Source organism: Apaloderma vittatum, unplaced genomic scaffold, assembly GCF_000703405.1.
Source record: "Apaloderma vittatum isolate BGI_N311 unplaced genomic scaffold, ASM70340v1 scaffold35769, whole genome shotgun sequence".
Taxonomy (NCBI): domain Eukaryota; kingdom Metazoa; phylum Chordata; class Aves; order Trogoniformes; family Trogonidae; genus Apaloderma; species Apaloderma vittatum.
In genome coordinates, this window is record NW_009736481.1 from 3,783 (window position 1) to 26,759 (window position 22,977).

General features: G+C 35.8%; 1 protein-coding gene across 1 annotated transcript in view; it reads right to left on the reverse strand.

The window, feature by feature from the left end:
- LOC104279639 (TBC1 domain family member 19-like) overlaps nt 1-22,977 on the reverse strand; it is a gene marked incomplete at both ends in the record, with an annotated part of 39,098 nt that overhangs the window by 2,505 nt on the left and 13,616 nt on the right. The window contains 10 exons of the mRNA XM_009876979.1: nt 1,142-1,226; nt 4,940-5,002; nt 5,461-5,535; nt 13,734-13,846; nt 16,306-16,344; nt 17,119-17,191; nt 18,032-18,142; nt 19,369-19,415; nt 21,849-21,912; nt 22,840-22,914. Coding sequence (XP_009875281.1) covers nt 1,142-1,226; nt 4,940-5,002; nt 5,461-5,535; nt 13,734-13,846; nt 16,306-16,344; nt 17,119-17,191; nt 18,032-18,142; nt 19,369-19,415; nt 21,849-21,912; nt 22,840-22,914 — 745 coding nt within the window. The remainder of the gene's footprint in view (nt 1-1,141; nt 1,227-4,939; nt 5,003-5,460; nt 5,536-13,733; nt 13,847-16,305; nt 16,345-17,118; nt 17,192-18,031; nt 18,143-19,368; nt 19,416-21,848; nt 21,913-22,839; nt 22,915-22,977) is intronic.

Sequence of the window (22,977 nt, forward strand, 5' to 3'; positions counted from 1 at the left end):
TTCACCAGCTACATTCCTCAGATTTGTCTATGAATAAGTAGGATGTTCCCCATAGCTGTGTTCCTCGGCTGCGATGGCTTTGTGCCCCATGTGAGACCTGGGATCTCACTGCTGTTCTGCTCTCAAGGGAGCCCTTTGCTCATGTCAAGAAGTGGCTAAAGAAAACTCCTTAACTTGGTTAAAGAGAGAGAAAAGGCCTACAAAGCAATAAAGAAGGAAGAAAAACATTAGAAAACAAACTTTCCCTCCAGTGATATAAGAAGAAGCAAGAGGAAAACTGTCAGCAGAGGTCCTGTTCAAAAAAATACTTGGTAAGGGGATCACGTTTGGCTAAATACACAGGCACGAGGGGCCAAGGAAGAAAATAGGAATGGATGGCTGAATGATTCAAGCCAAAGACAAAATTAGGAACCTCTGAGTAAAGCCAAGGCAGGTGAGGATCTAAGAAGCAAAGGAAAAGAGTCCAGAGGTAAGGCATTAAGAGTTGGCAGAGAACACAAGTGGACTGAACAAATATATTTATGGTTGTTAAGAAAAACAAGGCTCACATGAGAACTTAACTCAAAGAACATTCAAAAGTAAATTAACACTATGGAAAATGGCATGATTAGGAAAAAAATAAATTAAAAAAATTAGTGTAAGTCTGCTTGGTACAGCTCTGCTCTCCCAGATCTTCAGAGCCCACAGTTCTTCAGCAACATGTTCTGCTCCTGTCTACAAGTATCTGCAGAACTCACTGCTTTGGGAAGGTAACATCCTACCACCACTTCCAGTTGTTAAACTCATTGAAATTGCAGAGGACAACGTTATGTATTTAAATTTCTAGCTCTGACGAAGACAGATGTTGTCAAGATTTCATCATATTGTCAAGAGCCGTGCGTTTAGTTTACTGTGGTAAACCATTGGAGAATTATACACAGGAAACTACAGTAAAAGAGCTACATTTCAATCTGGCCTTCCTCTGATCAGCTTCTAAACTGTCGGAATCTGTGCAGATGTCAACTGGATACATCGAGTTTTTATTAAGACTCTTTTAAATGTAGTCTACTAGGTATAATGCACATAAAGCAAATTCACATACTTTATTACTGCAGCAGTAAACAAAACTCTACACCATCTTTTTTGTAGCATCTCCTTTTACCTCGTATATATGACTTGGGTGGGGTAGCACTACTGTAACTAAAGTGCTCCAATACTGATGTATCTCGGGAAAAACAAAGTAATACCTGTAAAAGAGACAGCATATAAAACCAGTTCATTTACTGGATCAACAAAGCAATGCCATAGAGATTTAAGGACGTGCCTTAATTGCACCTGTTAGATGCTACTGAAGACAGCTAATAAGGTTGAAAGCTTTTGGCCAATTTAATTTACTGCTCAAATTTTTTCCTGTTCAAATTTCCCAGCTTGCTTTGAACTTGCTATGATTTTATCACGTTGGTTTGTTTTCTGAAAAATATCCATGTTCTCCAATCCTCCTCTTTGCCTGCCTTGATCTCTGTTGGTTGATTTTTCTATTCAGTTACCTGGGGAAGTCCTAGTAACTGTATATATAAGCAAACAAAACATCTACACTTTTGCATGTGTGCAGTGCCAGACGAGTGATTCTTACATTTGCTTTCCCTCCCAGAAGCTTTACAGAATGCTTGCATGATATTCAGTTCTTTCAAAAAGCAGAAATTATAATGTTTACCTTGTATGTGTACATTCTGAAACGCATGCTGTATTTTGTAAAACATACTTCTTATTGTTTATGTAAATGAAAAATCCAGTATTCAGAGCAATTGAGTATAATATTAAAATAGTAAATGCATGCAAAAAAAACCCAATAAAGAATCTTATCCTGTATGCAGTAGTAAAAATGTAGTAATTAGTACCATCCTTCAAAATTTTCATGGTTTAATGGAATGTACGACTGCACTATCAAGAATGGACACAAGAGGGCAGAAATACGACAGACTCCAACTTGCTGCTGGCTCTTTTCACCTACCTTAAATCCTCAGCTCTTACAGGTTTTAAGAGTTTGTTTGTTTGTTTTAACTGTAGCCAAGGCATAAAAGGTGGAAATGTTTTAGGTGGTGGTTCACTACATAACTTATTGTTAATAAAAATTACTGTGTTTTTCTTTCAACTAATACTGCAAACAACTTCCAGATACCAGCATTTGTCAAAAGGAAACATGCAAAACCACAGCACTTTGACATCTGATCATTGCTTTTTACATTTTTTTATGGAAAGCAAGTCATATTTTGAGACTTTTTCATCTTTTGAACCTCAAAACTATTTCTTGGATACAGGCATCTTCCAAAAAATAAATGGTTTCTTGTATCTCAAACAGTTTAACCTAAATATTATTTTTGCACGACAGGCAACCATTTTCATAGCTGCCAAAATACAGCTGACAATAACAATACACAGGCAAATGTAATTCTCTGTGTACGTTAAGTGAGGTGAAAGAAGAAGAAACTAATCTAAAAAGGACATAAATTATGTTCTCTCATAGGGGAAAGAACCTAAGTTTAATTTGAGATCCCTTTTTTAGGAATACAGTGTCCAGTACCCGTATCTGGAAGTCTTTAAATTAATACCATGCATCTTTATAAGAGACAGACTGTACCTCAAACCTAAGTTATGACTATATCTAAAAACTGCTGGGTGAAGTTCTTTGCAGGGTATAAGATTAAAGTACTCATATTGAACCACTCACCTGAAATAATGAATTTACAAATTTATTAATTCATGTATTGTTTTTCTCATTCAGGAAAATGGTAATGCTAAAGAAAATGACACAACCCCCTTTTTAAGTATGTAAACATTTTGCAAACCATTGGATGTTTATAATCAAAACTGAATAGAAAACCTCTAAATTCAAAGGCCTGAGAAAAAGAAAGAAAAAAACCCAAAGTCAAAGCTTTTGTAAAAAATAAATTACTATTTTAAAAGCAACTGTACTCTATTTCAATAAAGAAGTAATAAAGACACCTAAGCTTTAGGGTGAAGAAAACAAATATGTTAAAGGAAATGTCCTACATCATTTCACAGTGCTCGTCCTGAAAAGGAATGTGTGCTACGAAAAGTGGTACCAATGATCCAACCAAATATCCTCATTGTTATCTTATGCCCAAATTTTCTGGGTTTGATAGATGCTTTATCTGTTTAAGTAATACACAGAAAAATGCCACACTCTGCTCAGTGATTTGGAAAACTGTGGGTTTTTTTCATGACTAGTTACTGCCTCTAACTCAGTCCAAACATACAAATAATTTATCTAACATTTTCGTTACCTAGTTTATTTAGCCAATATTTAAATCCAGTTACCATATAAAATCAATAAATAGTATTCCCTATCAGAGTGACTCATAATGCAGAACTTTCCAGGGGCCACAGAACAAATTTATTTGGCAGCAACACATTTGCAAAGCAGATTGGAAGAGAAAATTATCGATGAACTGGGTAATTTTCTTCTAGAAGTCTGTACAATGCCACGAAGTACCAAACACAGGTAGCGCAACTAGTATTTAGAAGTTTGAGATATTCTTTGACTTGCAGTAAAACTAGCCACTTATTTTTTCCCTTGGTGACTCTCTTTCAGATTACTAAGGACAGTTTAGTCTTTTTCATGATTTGCACTCTGTAGCCATTCTTTTAGTTAACAGAGATATATAAAAATTAAAACATTGAACTGTGCCATATATTGAGAATGATGAACAAAATCTATTTCTGATGGTCTTGAAACAAAAGATTATACTGCATACTAGTTCATACTCCGCCATAGATTACCATCTTGTGTTCACTGGAACTGCCAGTTAATCACTAATTAATATTCCTTACTAGTCTATATATTGAATGAAGCAGAAATGAGATTTTCACATGCCATGATGAAGAGATAATGTTACAATACTGAAGATCATCTTTCACCCTTCAATCAAATAAAACTTCTACACCTAAATATTTTAGTGAATAAATATAAATGTTTGAGTTGTCACAATGTAGTCATTTTTCAAACTGTAATTCAGAAATACAACAGGTACAGATATTAACACTGTTACTATTTTTGAATAAAAAGGGCTACAATTTCATGAGGTTATCATTTTAAGTGTTAACATTTAAACGCCTGTTATGCTGAAGTATTATATGTAGACATGATTGAACAGTATGCTTCAACAGTAATGCATAGTTCTCTATCTATATAGACTAAGCAGCCCTAAGGACAGTTCCTTGGACAGTTAAATTGCTAGCAGTTTTACATACTGCCAATAAAGAAGAAATAATTTAGTTTCACATAGCTCTAAAACAAAAAAATTACACACGTCTAACCTGACAGATGTGACTAACGGAATTGAAAGCCCTGTGAAAAATGCTAAGTTTGCTGCATGACATTTATGTTGACATTGCAATCAACTACACATTCGGAAATTCATAAATGTAATCTCCTTCTGCTTAAGGGCATCTGACAGGCAGCAACAAAGATAATTCTTTATAAATTAGCTGGGTTCCCCACTGCTAGATGCAGCTTTGGAATGGGAACAATCCCATAAGTAACCATACATATCTCTACCTTACTCAGAATCAATGTCTTCCATTTAAATATATGTCAACACAATAATCTTATATACTTATTGTAGTAGGTCACTGTAAAGTTGCATTTTTTTTTTTTAAATTTGAAGCCTACATACACTTCTTAAGCCTTAATTTGTCTGTATGCCAGAGCTGTGAATAATTTCTTTATTGTAAAGGTGGAAAGGGGAAGAATATGGCTGACTTTGTATATTCTGACTTATTGCACTGGAAAGATGTGGTGTAGGGTCTTTCAGAGTAGGAGTTTTAGAAACCTGTCCTGCTCCATTTGCTTAAATGTACAAGATTGTTACTCAGAAGGGAGAGTATACTCCCACAGGAGTATACTTTCTACCTTTCTAAGCAAAAAATAGTTACATACCTGATATAAATAATCCTCAAATACAAAATAGTAGTCATCATTGCTTGCTGTCAGCTTTACATCCTGCAATAAAAAAAATAAAATTGGAAGCCAAAATGTATCTTTTCAGACACCCGTAGATGCTAAACACAGTGATAGAAGAAACTCTTTCATCCTTCAATCATGAAAAAAGTTTTAGTTAAGCATATACTCTGTATTTTAAAATCAAAAGAATACTACGTTAACTTGATGATTGAAATATTCAGAATAGAAACTTGAAATGGATGAAGTCAGAGCGCTGTGCCTTCCTCCTTGCAAAACCACGTATTCCTTCAAATGAAGGTACCGTTTCTTTCCAACTTAATGGCTCAAGTCAAACAAATGTCTTGCACAAGAACCAGCACAGGCACAAGGAGAGAGTTTACAATAATAAATGCACACCTTAAAACCAAACAATCTAATATTTTATTTGTTAAAAAAAACCAAGATACTGGTGAGATGACTACATAAATCACTTAATCACTGTTAAGCGAATTACTCACTTTGTAAATCAGGCTGTCCACTAAAAGGTCATGCTGAATCACATTTGACTTTAGCTGTTCATAATACAAGATATCCTAGAATTGAAAAAATCATAATCAGTCTGAGACACGACTTAATTCATGTGTAAACTTACGAAGCTAACTTCCAACTATTTTTCAATTAAAACCCCCCATATAACAAGCATGTATTCAGCTAAAAAACCCACTGCATAATTTATGAAGCATTCTATCAGTTTATTCGAGTTTAAGCCCTAAGAAATGTGGCAGATATCCGAGACATTGCAAAATTTTGTCCTCTTTAGATAAAGAAATTTTAATAAATTTATTATTTTAATGAATTTCAACCTTTAATAAAACGAGAATGAAGGAACTAGTTCAAACCAAAAATCCGTATCTTCCAACCTTTGGGTCTCTCTACACCTCAAATATTTTCAATATGCTTTTTTCTTTGTTTCTATTTTCATGCACCTCTCCACCAACAGGTTGTGTCTTACCTTCTAGTATTAGTGAGCTGCTGCAAATATTGGATGTTAATATAACATATATTTCTAAATAGTTTAAATTTGTGAAAAGGCGAAATTATAAATATATAAAAATATCTTGTGAAGACTGCAAAGAACTCAGACTTTCTTTAAACTCCAATTACTTCCTGGTTGTCTAGACAACATACACAAGGGTGAAACAATGGTGAAGAACCAGAACAAACACTTCTCTGCTTTTGCTTATTCTGTGTCTTTCTTCTTAGAAAGAGACTGAAAAGGAAAAAACCAATGAAGTATTTCACTATCATCATGTAATTCCTAAATCTTTAAATAACTCTCTGCCATTATGCCTACAAATGCACAACAGTTTCAGACAGAATAACAGTTTCAGATGGATTTGGAATAATTCATAAACTGTATCAGCAGCCCCAAAGCTCTTTCTCACTTCACAAAACTATTTTGATTTCAGTGTGCCTCTATGGACACCATATAAATACAAATTCTAAGCTTTATTTAATATTTACTGCTGATTTCTTTGCAAAAAAAGGATTTAAAGAACAAATGGGAAGTAAGACAAAATTTTGAGAGAGAGAATTGGAAAGGAAAAAGGAAAAATGAAGAAAGGAACAGAAAGGAACAGAAAGGAACAGAAAGGAACAGAAAGGAACAGAAAGGAACAGAAAGGAACAGAAAGCAAAAAACAAAAAAAGCAAAAAAAGCAAAAGCAAACATACAAACAAAAAAGTAAAAAAGTAAAAAAAGCAAAAAAAAGCAAAAGCAAAAAAGAATAAAGCAAAACAGAAAAAAGCAAAAAAAGAATAAAAAAGAAAAAAAGAAAAAAAAGGCCAGGGAACACTGCAAGTGTTATTTGTACTAATCCACAACTGAGAAGTGAATGTTATATACCTAGAAACTATTAGAACTGATATATTAATAAGCTGAAATGAGGACAAAAGCTGTATTTATTAAGTACTGACAAAAACCACAGGGAAAATATTTACATTTTTCTTTCCCAGAAACAAAAAGGGGAGGTATAAATACTACAGTATTTCTTTATGAAGGATCAGACATAAATACTTACTAAATGTAAATTATTTGCAGTATGAACATAGCATTCTGTTCTTAAGAGTTACAGGGAACTATTCTTATATTCAAGACAAAATTTTAGAGCATCAGTAATGTAGTCTAAGTAAATTAATAATGTCTAAGGATGGAGTTTATTTTTTTGCAATCCCAAATGACTGTATATATTAGAAGAGAAGGAGTTAATAAAAAAATAAAATTCTTTTTTGTGCTAAGTAAAATGCATGATTAACTGTTTCTGTTGTGCATAAGAAATGGTACAATGGAACTCATGGCTACTACGGTACTAGATAATGTAACTAATCTGCTGTAACTTGAAAACAACCGCATGGTTTCCTGTTATTTCCTAGTTTTCAGTTCTCTAGACCCTGCTTGCACAATTGCTAAAGGCTCTTTGGAAGTGGGAGGTGAAAACTGTACGAAGGAAGAGTAATCTTTCGCTACCCACAGACAGAGCACACGTGAAACGTACGTGCAGAAACAAGTTTTTCTTCAAATACTTTCATGTGATGTCACATAGTGGCCTCAAGCTACAAGTTAACCTTACCACTAGCTCAGTGTTTCATGCTCACCTTTTCCTTCCTCAATTAGAAAGCCATTCAATTATGTTCCACATTTGCTTGCAAGAGTCCACAGATTTTCCTGTTATTACTGAAATTATTGTAAAACCACAACTAAGAAATAATCACTTAAGCACATGGTCCATTCATCTTAACAGTCAGATTAACTTGGTATTAAATTTAATTGCTGCTGATTTATTCACACTTAGAATAGACTTAGTGATTTGGTATGCAAGGAACGAGTTTACTGAATGTATGAAGAACAGATTTCCATACAAGAAAAACAATTTATAAATTATGCTCTACTGTACTGACATAATGAGTTTACAGTGCTAGTTTCAGTGCAGTTTTGTTTATAGCAGCATACTAAACTATGATTGCTATGGTATTAACGTCTTAAAATGTTTATCAGCTTCCAATGCCTTCATTTAACTACATTATTAATTGAAATGTAAAGAATCATGTTAATTGCAATTATGCATAAATTACAGTTTATGCCAAGAGCCAGTGAACAGTGTCCTCCACAGAAGAAAAATAGAAAACTGTTGGAAGAAAAACAGAAAACTATTGAAAGAAATTTAGGTTTAACAGACGATTTTCTATTTCTTAATCGAGAACATTCCCAGTCAGTCCCCATGTGTTGCCTAGTCTAGTCGAGAGGTGGCGTCCCTGCCCATGACAGGGAGGTTGGACTAGATGATCTCTAAGGTCCCTTCCAGCCTAGGCCATTCTATGATGATCTATGATGATGTGTATTTAAAACATTTCGTAACTTTTTTTTTGTTTTAGCAAAGCTGAAGTGTAGAAACTTTCCATTTCCCACCCTTCAGACTTGGGTACTGATTTTAGAAAACAATCTACTTACTAGAATATAGGGCAAGTACTGTCTGAGTTGGAACAGAGATTTGAATTCTTTAGCCTTAACCAATACGATGTCAGTTTCCGAAATATATACCCTTCTCAATTCTCCTCCTTAGTTTCCTCCTTCAGTTAGGTCAAATATTTCAAGCAATTAAAAAGGTGCTAAGAATAAACAACCTGATGTTTATGGCACTACCTTAAAAAAAGAGAACAACCAGGCTCCAGTTATTCAGCAACTCGCAGAAACTGAATGCAGCTCTTCATAATTCAGTTGAATACTTTCTTCAACGTGATTTTAAATTAAAAGGGTCAGAATTTTTATCTTCTTTCCAAAAATAAGAGTTTTGCCGTTGTTCTTACAAAAACTCACTAGGCTAGCTTGGTCACTACTCAGAAAAAAAATCAAATACCGTTCGCTATTGCTATTCTACTTTCAGCATGAACTAAAATTTCATACACAACTCAAAACTCTACCCTGAAAAAGATGAATAGCAAATTTACATTGCAAACATTATCAGAGTAAAACAATGCTTAAATATTTTAACAGTTCAATAATCTGGTAGAAAGACCAGAAGGACAAGTTGTCTACTTGAACGAGAACTCATGAGAAAAAGTTTAGGAAGTAAATGAGAAATTAGTAAAAAGGGACTTGCAACCCAAAACCAATCATAACCATTCTCTTAAATTGTGATTTTTGTGACGCAAAAGCGAAATCTGGGCTTGGGAATCATTCCAGTTTTTCAGCCACAACTTGACAAGAGGATCTTGTCCATGTGTCTCAGTAAGCAAGAAGGATCGTGATTCATGCTGTTATTAGTAAATTTACTCCTTATATCTGAAACATAAACAAGATCGGTCACAGATTTACTTTGAAGCCACATGACCCTTTCACTCAGTGATCAGTTTTTCTCACAGTGAGGAATGTTTCCACGAGCTTCACTCAGGCTTCAACAAAGACTCAAGTCTCATTTTACTATTTCATCAGCTGCATATATTCCTCCAGGTGAGACAACTGACTACCACCAAGTTTCAGGAGTGTCCAGAAAAGTGATACTGTCTTAGCCTAAAATGTTTTCAACTACAAAATCAGAATCTTACTATTTGCATCTGATCCAAACTTTCTTCTCTGCTGACAAATCTTAACACAACCTCGATTTGTAAACTGCGATGTCGCATTTTTATAGACTGCAGCTTTTCTCAAAATTATTTTTCTTTTTTATATATATCGCTCCTCCAAACGTACTCAACTTTCCAAGTTGGAACAAAGTACGTTTCAGCCCTCTTGACATTCCAAAGTCACATACCAAAATTTCCACCAAAAACCCCTCATACTGTACCCACTTGAGAGCGTAAGGAAAAGGGAGCCCTGAGAGTAGCTCACAGGTGGGAGGGAACAGCATCTTTCAGCAGTACCCAGCAAAGAATCGTGTGCTTCACCTGCTTTAAAACCAAGGTTGGGATTATGCAGCAGCTTCTGTGCAGGCACAGTCCCCCTGTGGCCTGTCATGAAATCCCTGGCACAGGAGCTGTGCTCTCTCTGCCGCACTGTCGGCAGCTCACGATTAATTTTCAGGTTGATTGCACTATCTCTGCTTGCCTCTCAAATGTAATACAAGAAATGGGCAAGTGAAGCACGGAACCAGAAATATGAAGAAAGACTGCCACCGGGGAGTCTAGAAAGAAGACCCTAAGATTCGTGGGAATTGGATGAAGCCTAAAGAACGGCATCCAGCATTCATTAATGAACTGTGGATTTTGGAACAGAAGTACCGGGAACAAGTAGAAAATAAAAACACTAATCAGAATACATAAAGAGAAAATGGACAAAAGAGTTAAAGAAACTCCCTCTTGGCAAATCCCTGAAGAGGATCCAAAGCTTATTCTCCTTTTTCCAGACACCTGTGAAATCTACCTGTAAAGTACATCCTTCTCCAGTCAAAGATGATGACAGTCCATTACTGCTACCGGCTTCTCTGCTGTTTGAATGGTACAGTGGGTACCTTAGGCCACTGATCCTAATCTAAAAAACCCTTCTGATAAGGCATAAAATAATGTAATGGTCCATTATGAACTCACCACCTCGCCTATTTATTAAGTTTTTAAACCTAGGAAATTACGTTCAGTAAAAGCTGTAGTAAAGCAAAGTATTATGAATTTCTGCATGCTGGAATTTTCAGAATTAAAATTTATTTTCAACCCACTAACTCAAAAAAAGAGAGGGGAAGAAAAAGCCTGTGAGATAATGAATGATTTTGTTTTCTAAGCACTGCCTGAATAGCATGCAGTGAATAAACAATAGGGTAACACACCAAATAGAAGGAAAGAGAAACCAATATTAAACAGATTCTCAGCAAGTGTGTGCCATCCATTCTGTGCAATCAATGAAGCAGACATCCCACAGGAAAAAACTGTGACTGTGCGATTTGAGATCATGATATAAGAAACAAGATACGGCACCTTGGACTGTTTGCACAGACAATATTAACTGTGACTCTGTTCAGCTTTTAAAATGTTTGACTTTGCATCTTTAAAAATGCTCTTTTAACATAGCTCCTCTAAAACTTATCATTACAAATGAAAACTAATAATTCATCACCAGGCACTGTGTCTACACATTTCTGAACAATCCTGAATATAGAGCTTACAGTTTATCGTTTTTACAATTACGATGATAGATTGCTAGTATCATCCTCGGCTTGGTTGTATATTGGCTTTAGGCAGAGGCTGAGCTTTAATGAATAAATTATTTTAAACAACAGTGTTGGATGCTAACACACACAACGCCACCCCTACCAAACCCTCATAATTAAAGAAGGGAAATTCATGGTTGTTATGAGCTATAGATTCATACAGCTATAAATGAAATGAGGGGGCTGGACTAGATGATCTTTTGAGGTCCCTTCCAACCCCTAACATTCTGTGATTCTGTGAAATGGGTCCTAAACTGCAAATCAGAAATATTACAGCAGGAAATCTCTGCAATCACACAATTTAACTCCAACAGAGAAACAGTACACAAAGGCAGAGAAAAGAAGCGTTAGGTAAATCAATAACGTCTATACGAAATAGAGCAGATCATAAACCAGCTACACGTATATGAAAACTGCTTTGCTATACTTTACAAAAACCTAAGCAGTGCATTCAGCATATGCAAGAAGAACATCTCACGGTGTTAGCATTCTGGCCACAGGTATAGCTTTACTTCTGTAAAACACTAGTAAACACAAAGCTTCAAATTAACTATGGACATTCAGCTTATAATATAGCTACAGTAACTCATGTGCTATCCTACCTGATCTATAGGCAGTCTGCTAGGACTCAGTCAGAAAGCCTATCCTTTCAGTGTATTTGAATTTTTAGTAATCGAAGTTCATAAATCAACTGTAACTTAGAGCCCAGGATAACAAACACTATACTATCATATGCAAAAATAATCTTGGAGAATAAAGATAAAAGGCTCTGACAGTTGTTACATTAGCAGATACAGTTCTGGTTTAGCATCACAGACAAACATTCATATGCACTTAAATTACCAGCTCAGATGATTTTCCCCAAAATAGTATATCTTGTCTACAGACTTGGTAATTCCTGTTCTTTGTGGGGAGGCAGGGTGGATTTTGTATTTTAATGTTTTCTAAGTGACAAATTTGCAGTCTGCATCACTTTGTCCATCTTTACTTACTACTTTTTCTTGATGCTATCGTTACCATGTGCCAGGCACTTAACCTCGTCGTTCTCAAGTTTTTTTAGCATCACCACAAAATATTGTCCCACCAGTGTACTTGGTTCAGTCTCAAGGCTCTGGATCCTGCATATTGTCCCCTGAAGGGGAACATCTACCACATTCAATCTCATGATATTATATGTGTATGTAATTTTCTTCTTCATGTATAGCTGACAAGTATAATTTTCTATGTGCACAGAAAGTTATCTCAAGGTAAAATACTATGTCAATGAGAATGTACCAGCTGCCCTGACTTAAGCGTCCACACGCATCCTTGCAAGAACTTGGGGCTGCGTTACCATTTATTACACACGAAAGGCACATACACGAGCACTTGTGATCAAATAGCTAATGCACTGTTCTCTAGCTTACTTAAGAGTAAATTGAGTTAATAACCTCACAAGAGACTAACCTTCTGAGAATGTCTAAAATATTCACACTCCACACATAGTATTAACACATAATAAAACCAACTGAAAATTAGAGTTAACTTTTAAAGGACCTAAGAGTGAGACTGACGATATTAATAGACAGAGCTTGTTCCTCTTAAAAAAAGGTAACTTGAAAAATGTCCACGTGGATGTCAGGAAATGAATTTTAATAAAACTATTTCCATAACATCTCATGCTTTAGATGAACATAAAATTAAATAATTTATTTTTTTTCTGTTTCTTATATTGATTTTTGGTAACCAAAGCAGAATGCTTGGCTTTTTTATTCAATTATTTTGTTTTCCTCATTAAGATAAAAATGCTCTTAGACCATGCAGCAGTTAACAGAATATAAACAGATGCAATGTAACCAACAACATTAATTTGGTACCTCTAATATACCTGCTCTCATAAAGAGAAAGACTTCTAAAATACACGCTGTCCTGATAATTTAAGTAACTTAAATCTAGTGTTACGCATCTCAGAGTAGGTTGTATAATATTTTGTTATTATTTCAGCTCTTCCTTCTACAGAAAATTAAAATCTTTTACCTACTAGAAACAAAAGTCTGTTTTATTTCTCAAAAAAAGGAATAAACTAAGTAATTCTAATGCCAGACCAAGTAACTTCAGCTCTTCAGATAAGCTATCAACGAACAAGATATACATTTGTTACCAATAAAAGCCCAAATACTACAGGAAAATTGCTACATCCTCAAAGGACGAGATACGTAAAATTCTCACATTTATGGGCAAATTTACATGTATACATGGTACTTTTTAATAAAACTTAGCAAAGATAAGAGAGGCTCAGTCTTCTCTCTTGCCCCCTTCTGAAAAAGTCAGCACCACACAGGTAAAAACTTCAGGAGCTAGCCAGATCAACTGAACAGAGTTTGTTCTATGGTATTTTGCTCATATACCTGTTAAAAAAACAGAGAAAAGCCTAAAAGACTTGAGCATAGCATGGAGTTTTTTTACAGGCATGTGTGTATTTCTCAGCAAATTTTTATCAGTTTCTGTGACAACTTAGTAGAGCATTTCTATTTTGGAAAAAGATCACTAGAAGCTATGTGCTTGCACTTTTGTGTTTTCACCTAGCCTTTCTATTTCACTCTGACTTCGTTCCTTACCTCTGGCTGATTAGAAATATTGAGAATGAGGGCCCACAGATCAGCTCGGAGTGCTGTTGGACACCCCTGACGTACATATTGTTGAGCTGCAGCACTATCTTGCTCGGCTAAAACTGTAAGAAACAAAGCAGGCAATGAATTGACATAGTTTAAGACTTCTGCATTTTATCAAATTTTTAACTTTATAAAATGGCTTACCATGCTGTAAGCATTAGCTAGTGGGGAAAATATGTAAAAGGTCTGGTTCCCACAATGCAGTTTTGAAGTAGCTCCTCAGGAAACAAGTTAACTGGTATTAGGAAGCGAGGCTGTACTGCCTTCTGTCATAAAATACCGCCTAGTATGCATCTATGACTATATTGAGGCGAGTTGCAGCTAGCAGGCTTGCATCAAGAGGAACAAACAGCCATATATATCCTCAAAATGCTCCTATTTAACTATGAGTGGTAACAGTTCAAATAGATTGAGATTGCCACTCATTCTGTTTTTCTGTGTCTCCTCCATTTTTGTCAACTGTACAAATATCTTCACAGATAACTGCGGGGCAAGAATTTTCAATTTCAGAGTGTACTGTCACACTCTCTCATTATTTGTATACATACTCTGGAGGATGAAGCCTTTTCGTTCTCAAAAGATCTCCTTTTTCCTTCAGACTGACATAAAACAAATATTCTACTGTTGACAGGTTTGCTTAGATGGGTCTTTGTTGTGAAGCTTCAGGGTACCCTGTCACAAGGGCCTCATCTTGAATACAGTGTTGTACATACCAGGGAGCAGATTAGCTCATACCTTACTTAAATCTATAAACTTGAAAGACACGCATCTTCACCCATCCTAATCCAGTAAAAGTGTTGTTTCCCCATCAAGGTTATGTGATTAACTGTACCCTCATACGTGAAATGTCTTTCACAACAGAGAGAGAGTCAGAGTAATATTTCTGCGAGATTGTCTAGACATTAGACAGAAGTTATACTGGTACTCAGAAGTTTCCAAATCCATATCCTCTGATGTTTCTGAAGTCTCTCAGAAACAACTTGCTTTACTAAATTTCACTAAATTTGATATTCCAATATCTGCCCTGACATGACTTAGAAGCATGAGATTTGGAATCATAAATCCATTTAATTGATTCCTCTCCCTTTCTCCCTCTTAAACACCGAATAAACCAGTCTGCCAATCTTCTGTTTAACCTGCAGAGCTCCAACACAGATGGTGTGTGATCCTTTTTTCCTAAACGTAGAGGCCAAAAAGAAAACACACGTTCCCCACAAAACTTTAAAAAAGACTGTAATTTATCTCAGTGTTCATGAGCATTCTGCTTATTTTTTCTTACTGAGACACAAAATATTAAAAAGTAGCCTTACTATAGAACAGATGGGTTTTACTGAATGCAATACAGAAAATTCCTTAGGCTTGGCAACACATTTAATAAAAAGGCAAAATCAATACATCAGCAGTAATCAAAGTTATAATCAACATCCAGTAGAGCATGCAGTAGGATTCCCACTGAAGGAACTGAGATTTCAGTTGGTGGTCCAGACTCTTAACTTATATTTTTACACAATTTTGTGGTTTTGCATATAGGAAAAGCTAAGACAATCTCTGTAATAGAGGCTGCTCTACACAGACAAGAGATAAGGAGTAAGAATTACATTGTGGAGTTGAATGACTGGCTCAGCAAGCCCAGAAGGGAAATTTATTTGGAAGAACAGACAGACAGACAGACAGGACCCCAAGGAGCTGCTCTTAGACCAGAAAACAGACATGGATGGATAGAAAGAGGATTGCAAAAGGAGAAGTACGAAAGGTCATTGTTCCATTACCGCAACAAAAAGAGGGATGGAGGACTTTGGGGATAGAATCCGTTCTGTTTTTTAATCTGACAGTGCTAATGTTCTGCAGGAATCACAAGAGACAGCAAGGAGCAGATACTGACAGATTTCAAAGACTCCTTGTATGTCCCTTCTGTAAGCAAACTTGAGCTAATAAATGATCATTTCTTCGATCTTTCCCTTTCTTTTGTAGGTTATTTCCCAACTTACAAAAAGCCCCATAATTTCTTCAGAAAAAAATATTATACAGAGACAAACAAGTGAATTTTCCATAGTGGCTAACTACTGCAATATTTAGCAAGTTCTGCAATTGCAAATAACCATTAAAAAGACTGTTCTGACGCACAGGCATAAATCCCATTACACTAATGAGAACTTTGTGTGCAGAGGAGGGAGTCCAGTCTTTTGATTGTAAAATTAAATTCAGCAGTGGCATAAGTTAAGATATCACCAAAAAGTTATGTCTCTATGCTTCCTATTTAATTTTTAATGAAATATCTGTGGAGCTATTTATCTGGTAGCTACTGGCAGACTGCAAATGCTCGCTTTGCCGTCTCTGTCTAAATTACAACGGTATTACTGACTGTCTCTGTCTAAATTACAATGGTATTACTGACAGTGCTTTGTGTTAGCCTGTCTAAATTCCTAAAATCCCAAGAAGCACACGTAACTGAGATAGAAATTTAGTAAATGCATTCCTAACTACTCACAGCTTATTACAGATGAAAACAGATTCGTACCTTTCTGTCCAACACGTACATGTTCGTTTTCAAAGAACTCTAGAAAATAATGAAATAGAAAAGAATTGCAAAAAAATAAATGAAGAAGAAGATATTCCAGCTAATAATGTATCTCATATTTTTACTATGGATCATTATATTAATCTGATTTTTTTACTGCCAATGTCAGTAAAAAATAACATTTATCAGCATCAATGTTCTTAAAAAAATAAGGAATTATACTACACAATTTTTTCTTGTCTGAAGAACTCAAATACCAAAACAGCACTAAATGAACCTAGACTTTCAATTAGTTAATTCTCCATAAAAAATGAAAAATCACTTGATACTATAGTGGTTTTCATTTTTATATGGAAAGACCATTTCAAAACCTTTTTATACAGGAATAAACGCATACATGGGTAATAAAAAAATTTTGCACTACTTTAAGGATATTTTATGTAATCTTGTCTTAAAAGATAGGCATTTAAAAGATATCTGTACATATGCCTATCTGTTAGTTGGCTTAACATATTTTTTGGAGATGGGCAATTTGGTTGTCTAGATCCTGAAGTGTTCAAACACACTGGAAGTAACATATTTTCACCTTAAGGTGATGACTTTACATCTCCAAATCTGACCCTTCACATTTGCAATATGCAATTTCTATTACTAGTTTTATTTTACTAAGAAAATAATTATAATCGTTGTTAGACAACAAATATTTATGGTTTATTATCAGAAAAAACGCACAAATTGCTTGACAATTAAAGTAGATAAATAGGACACTCATTAGTGTTCTATTTAAATGACTGAAGCACAGCATTAGCTAACCAGGAGGCACTTGTGCTGAATCATCAATACCCAGCTGTCCTATATTCAAGTCTAGTTCACTGAAGTCTTCTTTCTGAAAAGAAACAAAACCATAAAACAGTAACTAACAATGTTGAATTCTCTAAATTGCTAGAGATTTCTTCTGAAAGGCTTAGTGTGAGTATTTTCTAAATCAAATGTAGTACTTTTAAATGCATACACATGATATATGAACTAAGGGTTTTAAAGAGAAGAATCTCACATCAATTCTTTACTCTACTTTTAGTTATAGGCCCCAGTTTTCATGTCAACTATGAGCTACACCTAGACATAAAGTGGTGGATGAAAGCCCAGGTTAAGGATCTCTATTTCCTAGGTCTTTTCCAAACTAAGTGGAAGTTTTTCTACTAGCATAGAATGCTCGAGATTTAGCAGTGAAGCATTAAGAAGAGCTCTCCAGTTTTCCAGTTATAATACTAGTAGCTAAGTATCTCCTTTTATTTATAATCTGAAAATCAAGGGATTTAAAATTACTCTGAGAAGAAAACCAGAAGCTATTGTCAGGTTACTGATCTTGTACAGCATCAAATAGAACTGCATAATTAAGATAAACTACATTTGTAAAGTTTCTTGTACAGAAAAAAGTGAACAACATGCACGGAGTATATTTTCGGCACAAATTAAAACTGTGTAAAACTCTCCTACCAGCATGCAACGTACTGTTTATTTTACACTATTTTTCAGTATTACTTTTCATTAAAAATGTTTTAATTGAACTTGGTTTTACTTTAACTATATATTTAGACTGACTTTCACTTTCAAAAGAAGAAACTTAATCATGATACTAATATTCTTTCTTAGTGTTGAGAATCTTATTCATTAGCAAGGCAAAAAAATTCTTACAGAAACCTCTTGTCAGAAAAATTATACTTACCAATTCTGGAATATCTTTAACTTTTAGAGGAACCTGAATTAGCCCCAGATGATTTCTGAAACTAGGCTGTTCTCCATTTTCATAATTTGGGTTTCGAAGATTCATCAGTACCTAAAACATGGTAGCTCTGTTATTCCTTGTATATATTCAGAAATTCACATGCAGAACTCTTCCTGACATCGTCAATATTACAGACGAGTCACTGAACAAGGATAAAACGAAGACGAACTTGTTTGGATTGGGTGGATTGGCTGTTAATACAGTGATCAGAATAAAATAAAAATTTTCAATATCAGTAGCACTAACTGAAAAAGATGAGCTCTTTAGAAACGTTATAAAACTGATGGAAAGTTTATTGTTGGACTCAGAATGAACTCATAATTCATAGCCATGAAATAATTTATACTTAAGTCAGAAATACTATAAATCTTCTCTACCACTCCAGAAGACATTGCACCAGACTTGCACTGAATCACATCAAAGTATTAATACATTAATTCTGACTGATAATTCAGTATTACAATTCTAAGTTCTGGTCTATAAAATAGCAGGCCATCTTAACTCTCTGATTTTACACTGTCATCATGTCCTCGATAATTATTTTTCCTGTATAATAGGTTACAAAGAAACTGATTTTTACAACTTTATTTTCAATCATATTTTAATACAAAATCTCCTACTGCTTCATCATTAAGTTCACTGTCATCGACAGTGTTCACCGTTCATTGTCCCTGTCTATCCCAGGCACAGACAGTAAAGTAAGTTCTGTTTTACTAAGATGGTCTGTGCTTGAACCACACAAAATGATGAGTAATACTGTAATTTCTGACTTCAAAGATTCAGTCATCATTTTTTTTAACAGTTTAGTTTAATTACAGACAAAAGGCTGCAAATTCCATACACCTTCTGTTTCATGTTTGATTTTTCACAGTCTTCACAGATGACCTATAATTTCAACTGCTGACAAGTCTATTATTGACCACCAAACAGTCCATCAGGCTCACATATTCCAATTTATCAGCTTAACATATTGCAGTTTAAAATGTAAAATGATTTATTAAATCGGTTGCAGAATTGCTTTCAGAGGAAAAAGTTAGCTCCAAACTATTCTTTAGAGAAAGAGTTTATCACAAGTGCAGTTAAAACTAGAGTTAAAAAAAAGAGACAATAGCATTTTGTTTTGTAAACAAAACACAGAGTCATAACAAACATGCCAAATTTCACTTGCTATAAGGGACTAATTGTTTGAAATACACTTAATCTTTTTTCCCCACTTCATTTAAAAGACTATAATGGATGCAAGTCAATGGCTGAGTCATTGTTTCATAAATGCTTACCTCAAGAAAATCTTTAGGTGCATAAACAGGGCGGAAGAGACTCAGATCTGAAAGAAGATTTCAATAATACAATGTTAAAACCAAGAGATGAAAAAAACAACAACCCTGCCATTTTCCCATATCCGTAACACAATAGAGCAATTCAAAAACATTATAACAAAGATTAAAACAGCATTATCACAGATATCATGGGTACAACCATATACATTCTCCAAGACTATTCTACTATTAGTGCCTTAGTTTTGCAAACTCCGATTAAGCGAACAATAGTGACATGAAGTTTTATTTATTCCATTTATACTGAACCATTCTTAGACATGGGAGAGATGATATTAAAAAGAGGGTGGTTTGTTGTTTTTGGTTTTTTTTACAGCATAGATTGTTCAATTAAACACTTATCTGCCAAATAAGAAATAAGGACTAGTCAGTAAGAATCCATCAAAAGTATTTGCCATTTCAGAGGCGGTACTGCAATATAAACTAGCACTTTCAAAAAAGTCATTTATTCTAAGGAACTTGGATATGAATCATAGAATCATTGGTTGGAAGAGGCCTTCCAGAACATCGAGTCCAACCTTTCTACTAGCCCTATCAAAATCACTACACCATATCCCTCAGCACAACATCTACCTGTCTCTTAAACACCTCCAGGGATGGTGACTCAACCACCTCCCTGGGCAGCCTGTTCCAATGGCTGACAACCCTCTCAGTAAAGAAATTCTTCCTAATATCCAACCTGAACCTCCTCTGGCACAACTTAAGGCCATTTCCCCTTGTCCTATCACTTACCACTAGGGAGAACAGACTAACCCCCGTCTCGCTACAACCTGGCAGCTCTCCAGCCACTCCTCCCCAAGCCTGTAGCACTGCTGGGAGTTGCTGTGGCTGGAGTGCCGGACCCAGCATTTGGCCTTATTGAAACTCATGGAATTGGCCTTGGCCCAGCAATCCAGCCTGTCTAGATCCCTCTGTAGAGCCTCCCTACCCTCAAGGAGATCGACACTCCCACCCAGCTTGGTGTCATCTGCAAACTTTACTAAGGGTGCACTCTATCTCCTTATCCAGATCATTGCCAAAAGTATTAAACAGGACTGGACCCAGTACTGTGCCCTTGAGGACACTACTCGTTACCAGCCACAAACTGGATTTAACTCTGTTGACCACAACTCTGGACTCAGCCATCCAACCAGTTTTTTCCCCAGTAAAGCGTAGGCCCATCCAAGCCAAGAGCAGTCAGTTTCTCTAGGAGAATGCTGTGGGCAAGTGTCAAATGCCTTACCAAAGTCAAGGTAGACAACATCCACAGCCTTTCCTTCATCCAACAAACAGGTCACCCTGCCACAGAAGGAGATCAAGTTTGTTAAACAGGACCCATCCTTCATGCTGACTGGGCCTCATGACCTGGTTGCCCTGCATGTGCTGCATAATGGAACTCAGGATGATCTGCTCCATCAGCTTCCCTGGCACTGAAGTCAAACTGACAGGCCTGTTAATTTCCCAGATCATCTCTCCGTCCCTTCTTATAGACAAGTGTTACATTGGCTGAATTCCAATCAGCTGGGACATCCCCAATCTGCCAGGACTGCTGAGAAATGATGGACAGTGGCTTGGTGAGCACCCCTGCCAGTTCTCTCAGCACTCTAGGATGAATCCTATTTGGCCCTATAGACTTGTGCACATCGATGTGGAGCAGCAGGTCACTGACCATCTGCCCCTGGATTGTGCGGGGGACATTTTGCTTCTGGCCCCTGTCTCTTGGCTTGGGGGGCTGGCTCCCCTCAGTTAAGTGCTTCTATTACTAAAGACTGAGGCAAAGACTGCATTAAGTACCTCAGCCTTTTCCTTGTCTTTGGTTACTGTATTTCCTCCTGGGTCTAGCAGGCGATGCAGGCTCTCCCTAGTCTTTCTTTTATTGTTAATGTATTTATAAAATCTTTTCTTGCTGTCCTTTACCTCCAAAGCTAGATTAATTTCTAGCTGGGCTTTGGACTTTCTAATTATCTCCCCACATAACCTAACAATATTCTTGTACTCAATCACAGAATCACAGAACATGAACTAACAAGGCAGTTAGCCTTGCTCTCCCAAAGGATGATGTGACTAACTATTCCATGCAGGCATTATTTTTTTTCTGTCAATAAAGCCTCTGAGCTTAATTATCCACGCTTCTGAACATTTTCTTTCTATCAGCCTGAGCTTACACTAAGAGGAGCTGTGCCGAAGCCATATAAATTTCTAAATCACTGGAATGAGGAGTATCATATCATAACCTCTCAGTGAAGGTTCAAAGATAGTAAAATAACTTGAAAAATAACAAGGAATTGAATATTTATGTATGCATAACGACATATTACTAATCAGAAAAAAAGACTGCAATCAGTTTACCTTGAAATGATTTATCAGTCAAAGATAATATAAAGATGCATATGTTATTCTACTACGTAAAAAATACGAATGCACATAAATTTAGTTGACCTTACCTGGCTCATCAGTTCCCATTTCATTCCATTTACTAAGCAGTTCTTTCTGTTCATTCACAGGCCTCTGAAAGGCACAAGAAAGTAACTTTTTTTTTAACAGAATGAGTAAAAATATGCCTATTTCAACCACATAAATGAATGTAACACTTTAAAAAAATAGATTGCACCTCCAACACAAACTCATTTTGCTTACAAATTATCCACACCCTGAAGGTAAAGGAAAAAAGTTCAAGGAAAAAGGAGCCCACTAAATATTTTAACAAGTTTACTAATGAATTTAGGCCATTTCGATTTACTGCTCATTCCATAGAACTGTTGGGACTTTTTTCATCCAATTCCTGTCCCTGGCACAGTCACGAAAAGCAAACACAGCTGCATCCTTTATCTCATGATGAACCACAGAGGTTCTGTTACCTATCCCAGATATACAACAGGGGAAAGATAAAACAAAACATCATAACGTTATTCTCCAATTCTGCGATCTTGAAAATTAATATAAAAACCAAATAGAGCAGAATGAATGACAGATAAAATTAGCAGTGTACCAGTATCTCTCTCTCCTACAGTACCAGTTCAGCTACAACTTTCTCCAGCACACAAAGTATATATGAACTGTGTACAGGCTACGCAGCTGGAAGTTACGCAGCTGAGTCTGCAAACAGAACTGCTGGATTCAGAAATACACTGTTGGATTCAGAGCAACTAGCTTTCCATCACGCTGCTCCCTCAAGGGGATCATTACAGCAACACAAAGAGGAAGATCTACCTATAGATTTCATCCTCTCCCAGGTTGAGATGATGCATACAATGCCGCCATCCCTGAAAATTATTTTGTATTAAAATTATTTGGATACTGGCCTTGCAGCTCTTGATAACCACATGTAAAATGGACACAACATTACTAGCATGCAAGACAAGGCTTAATTAAAAAAACTAAAAACTGTCAACTTGGCAACAGGAAATTATAATATATAATATTATAATATATTACCTTCTGCGCTAGTGGGATACTGAGTTCTGTGCACATGCTATTTAGACTTTTTAGAATTCGTTTCTCCCAGCTTCCCTAAAACACACAGAAAAAATGAATTAAATGGAATTTCTTTGCCCTCCAATTGCATTTATCATG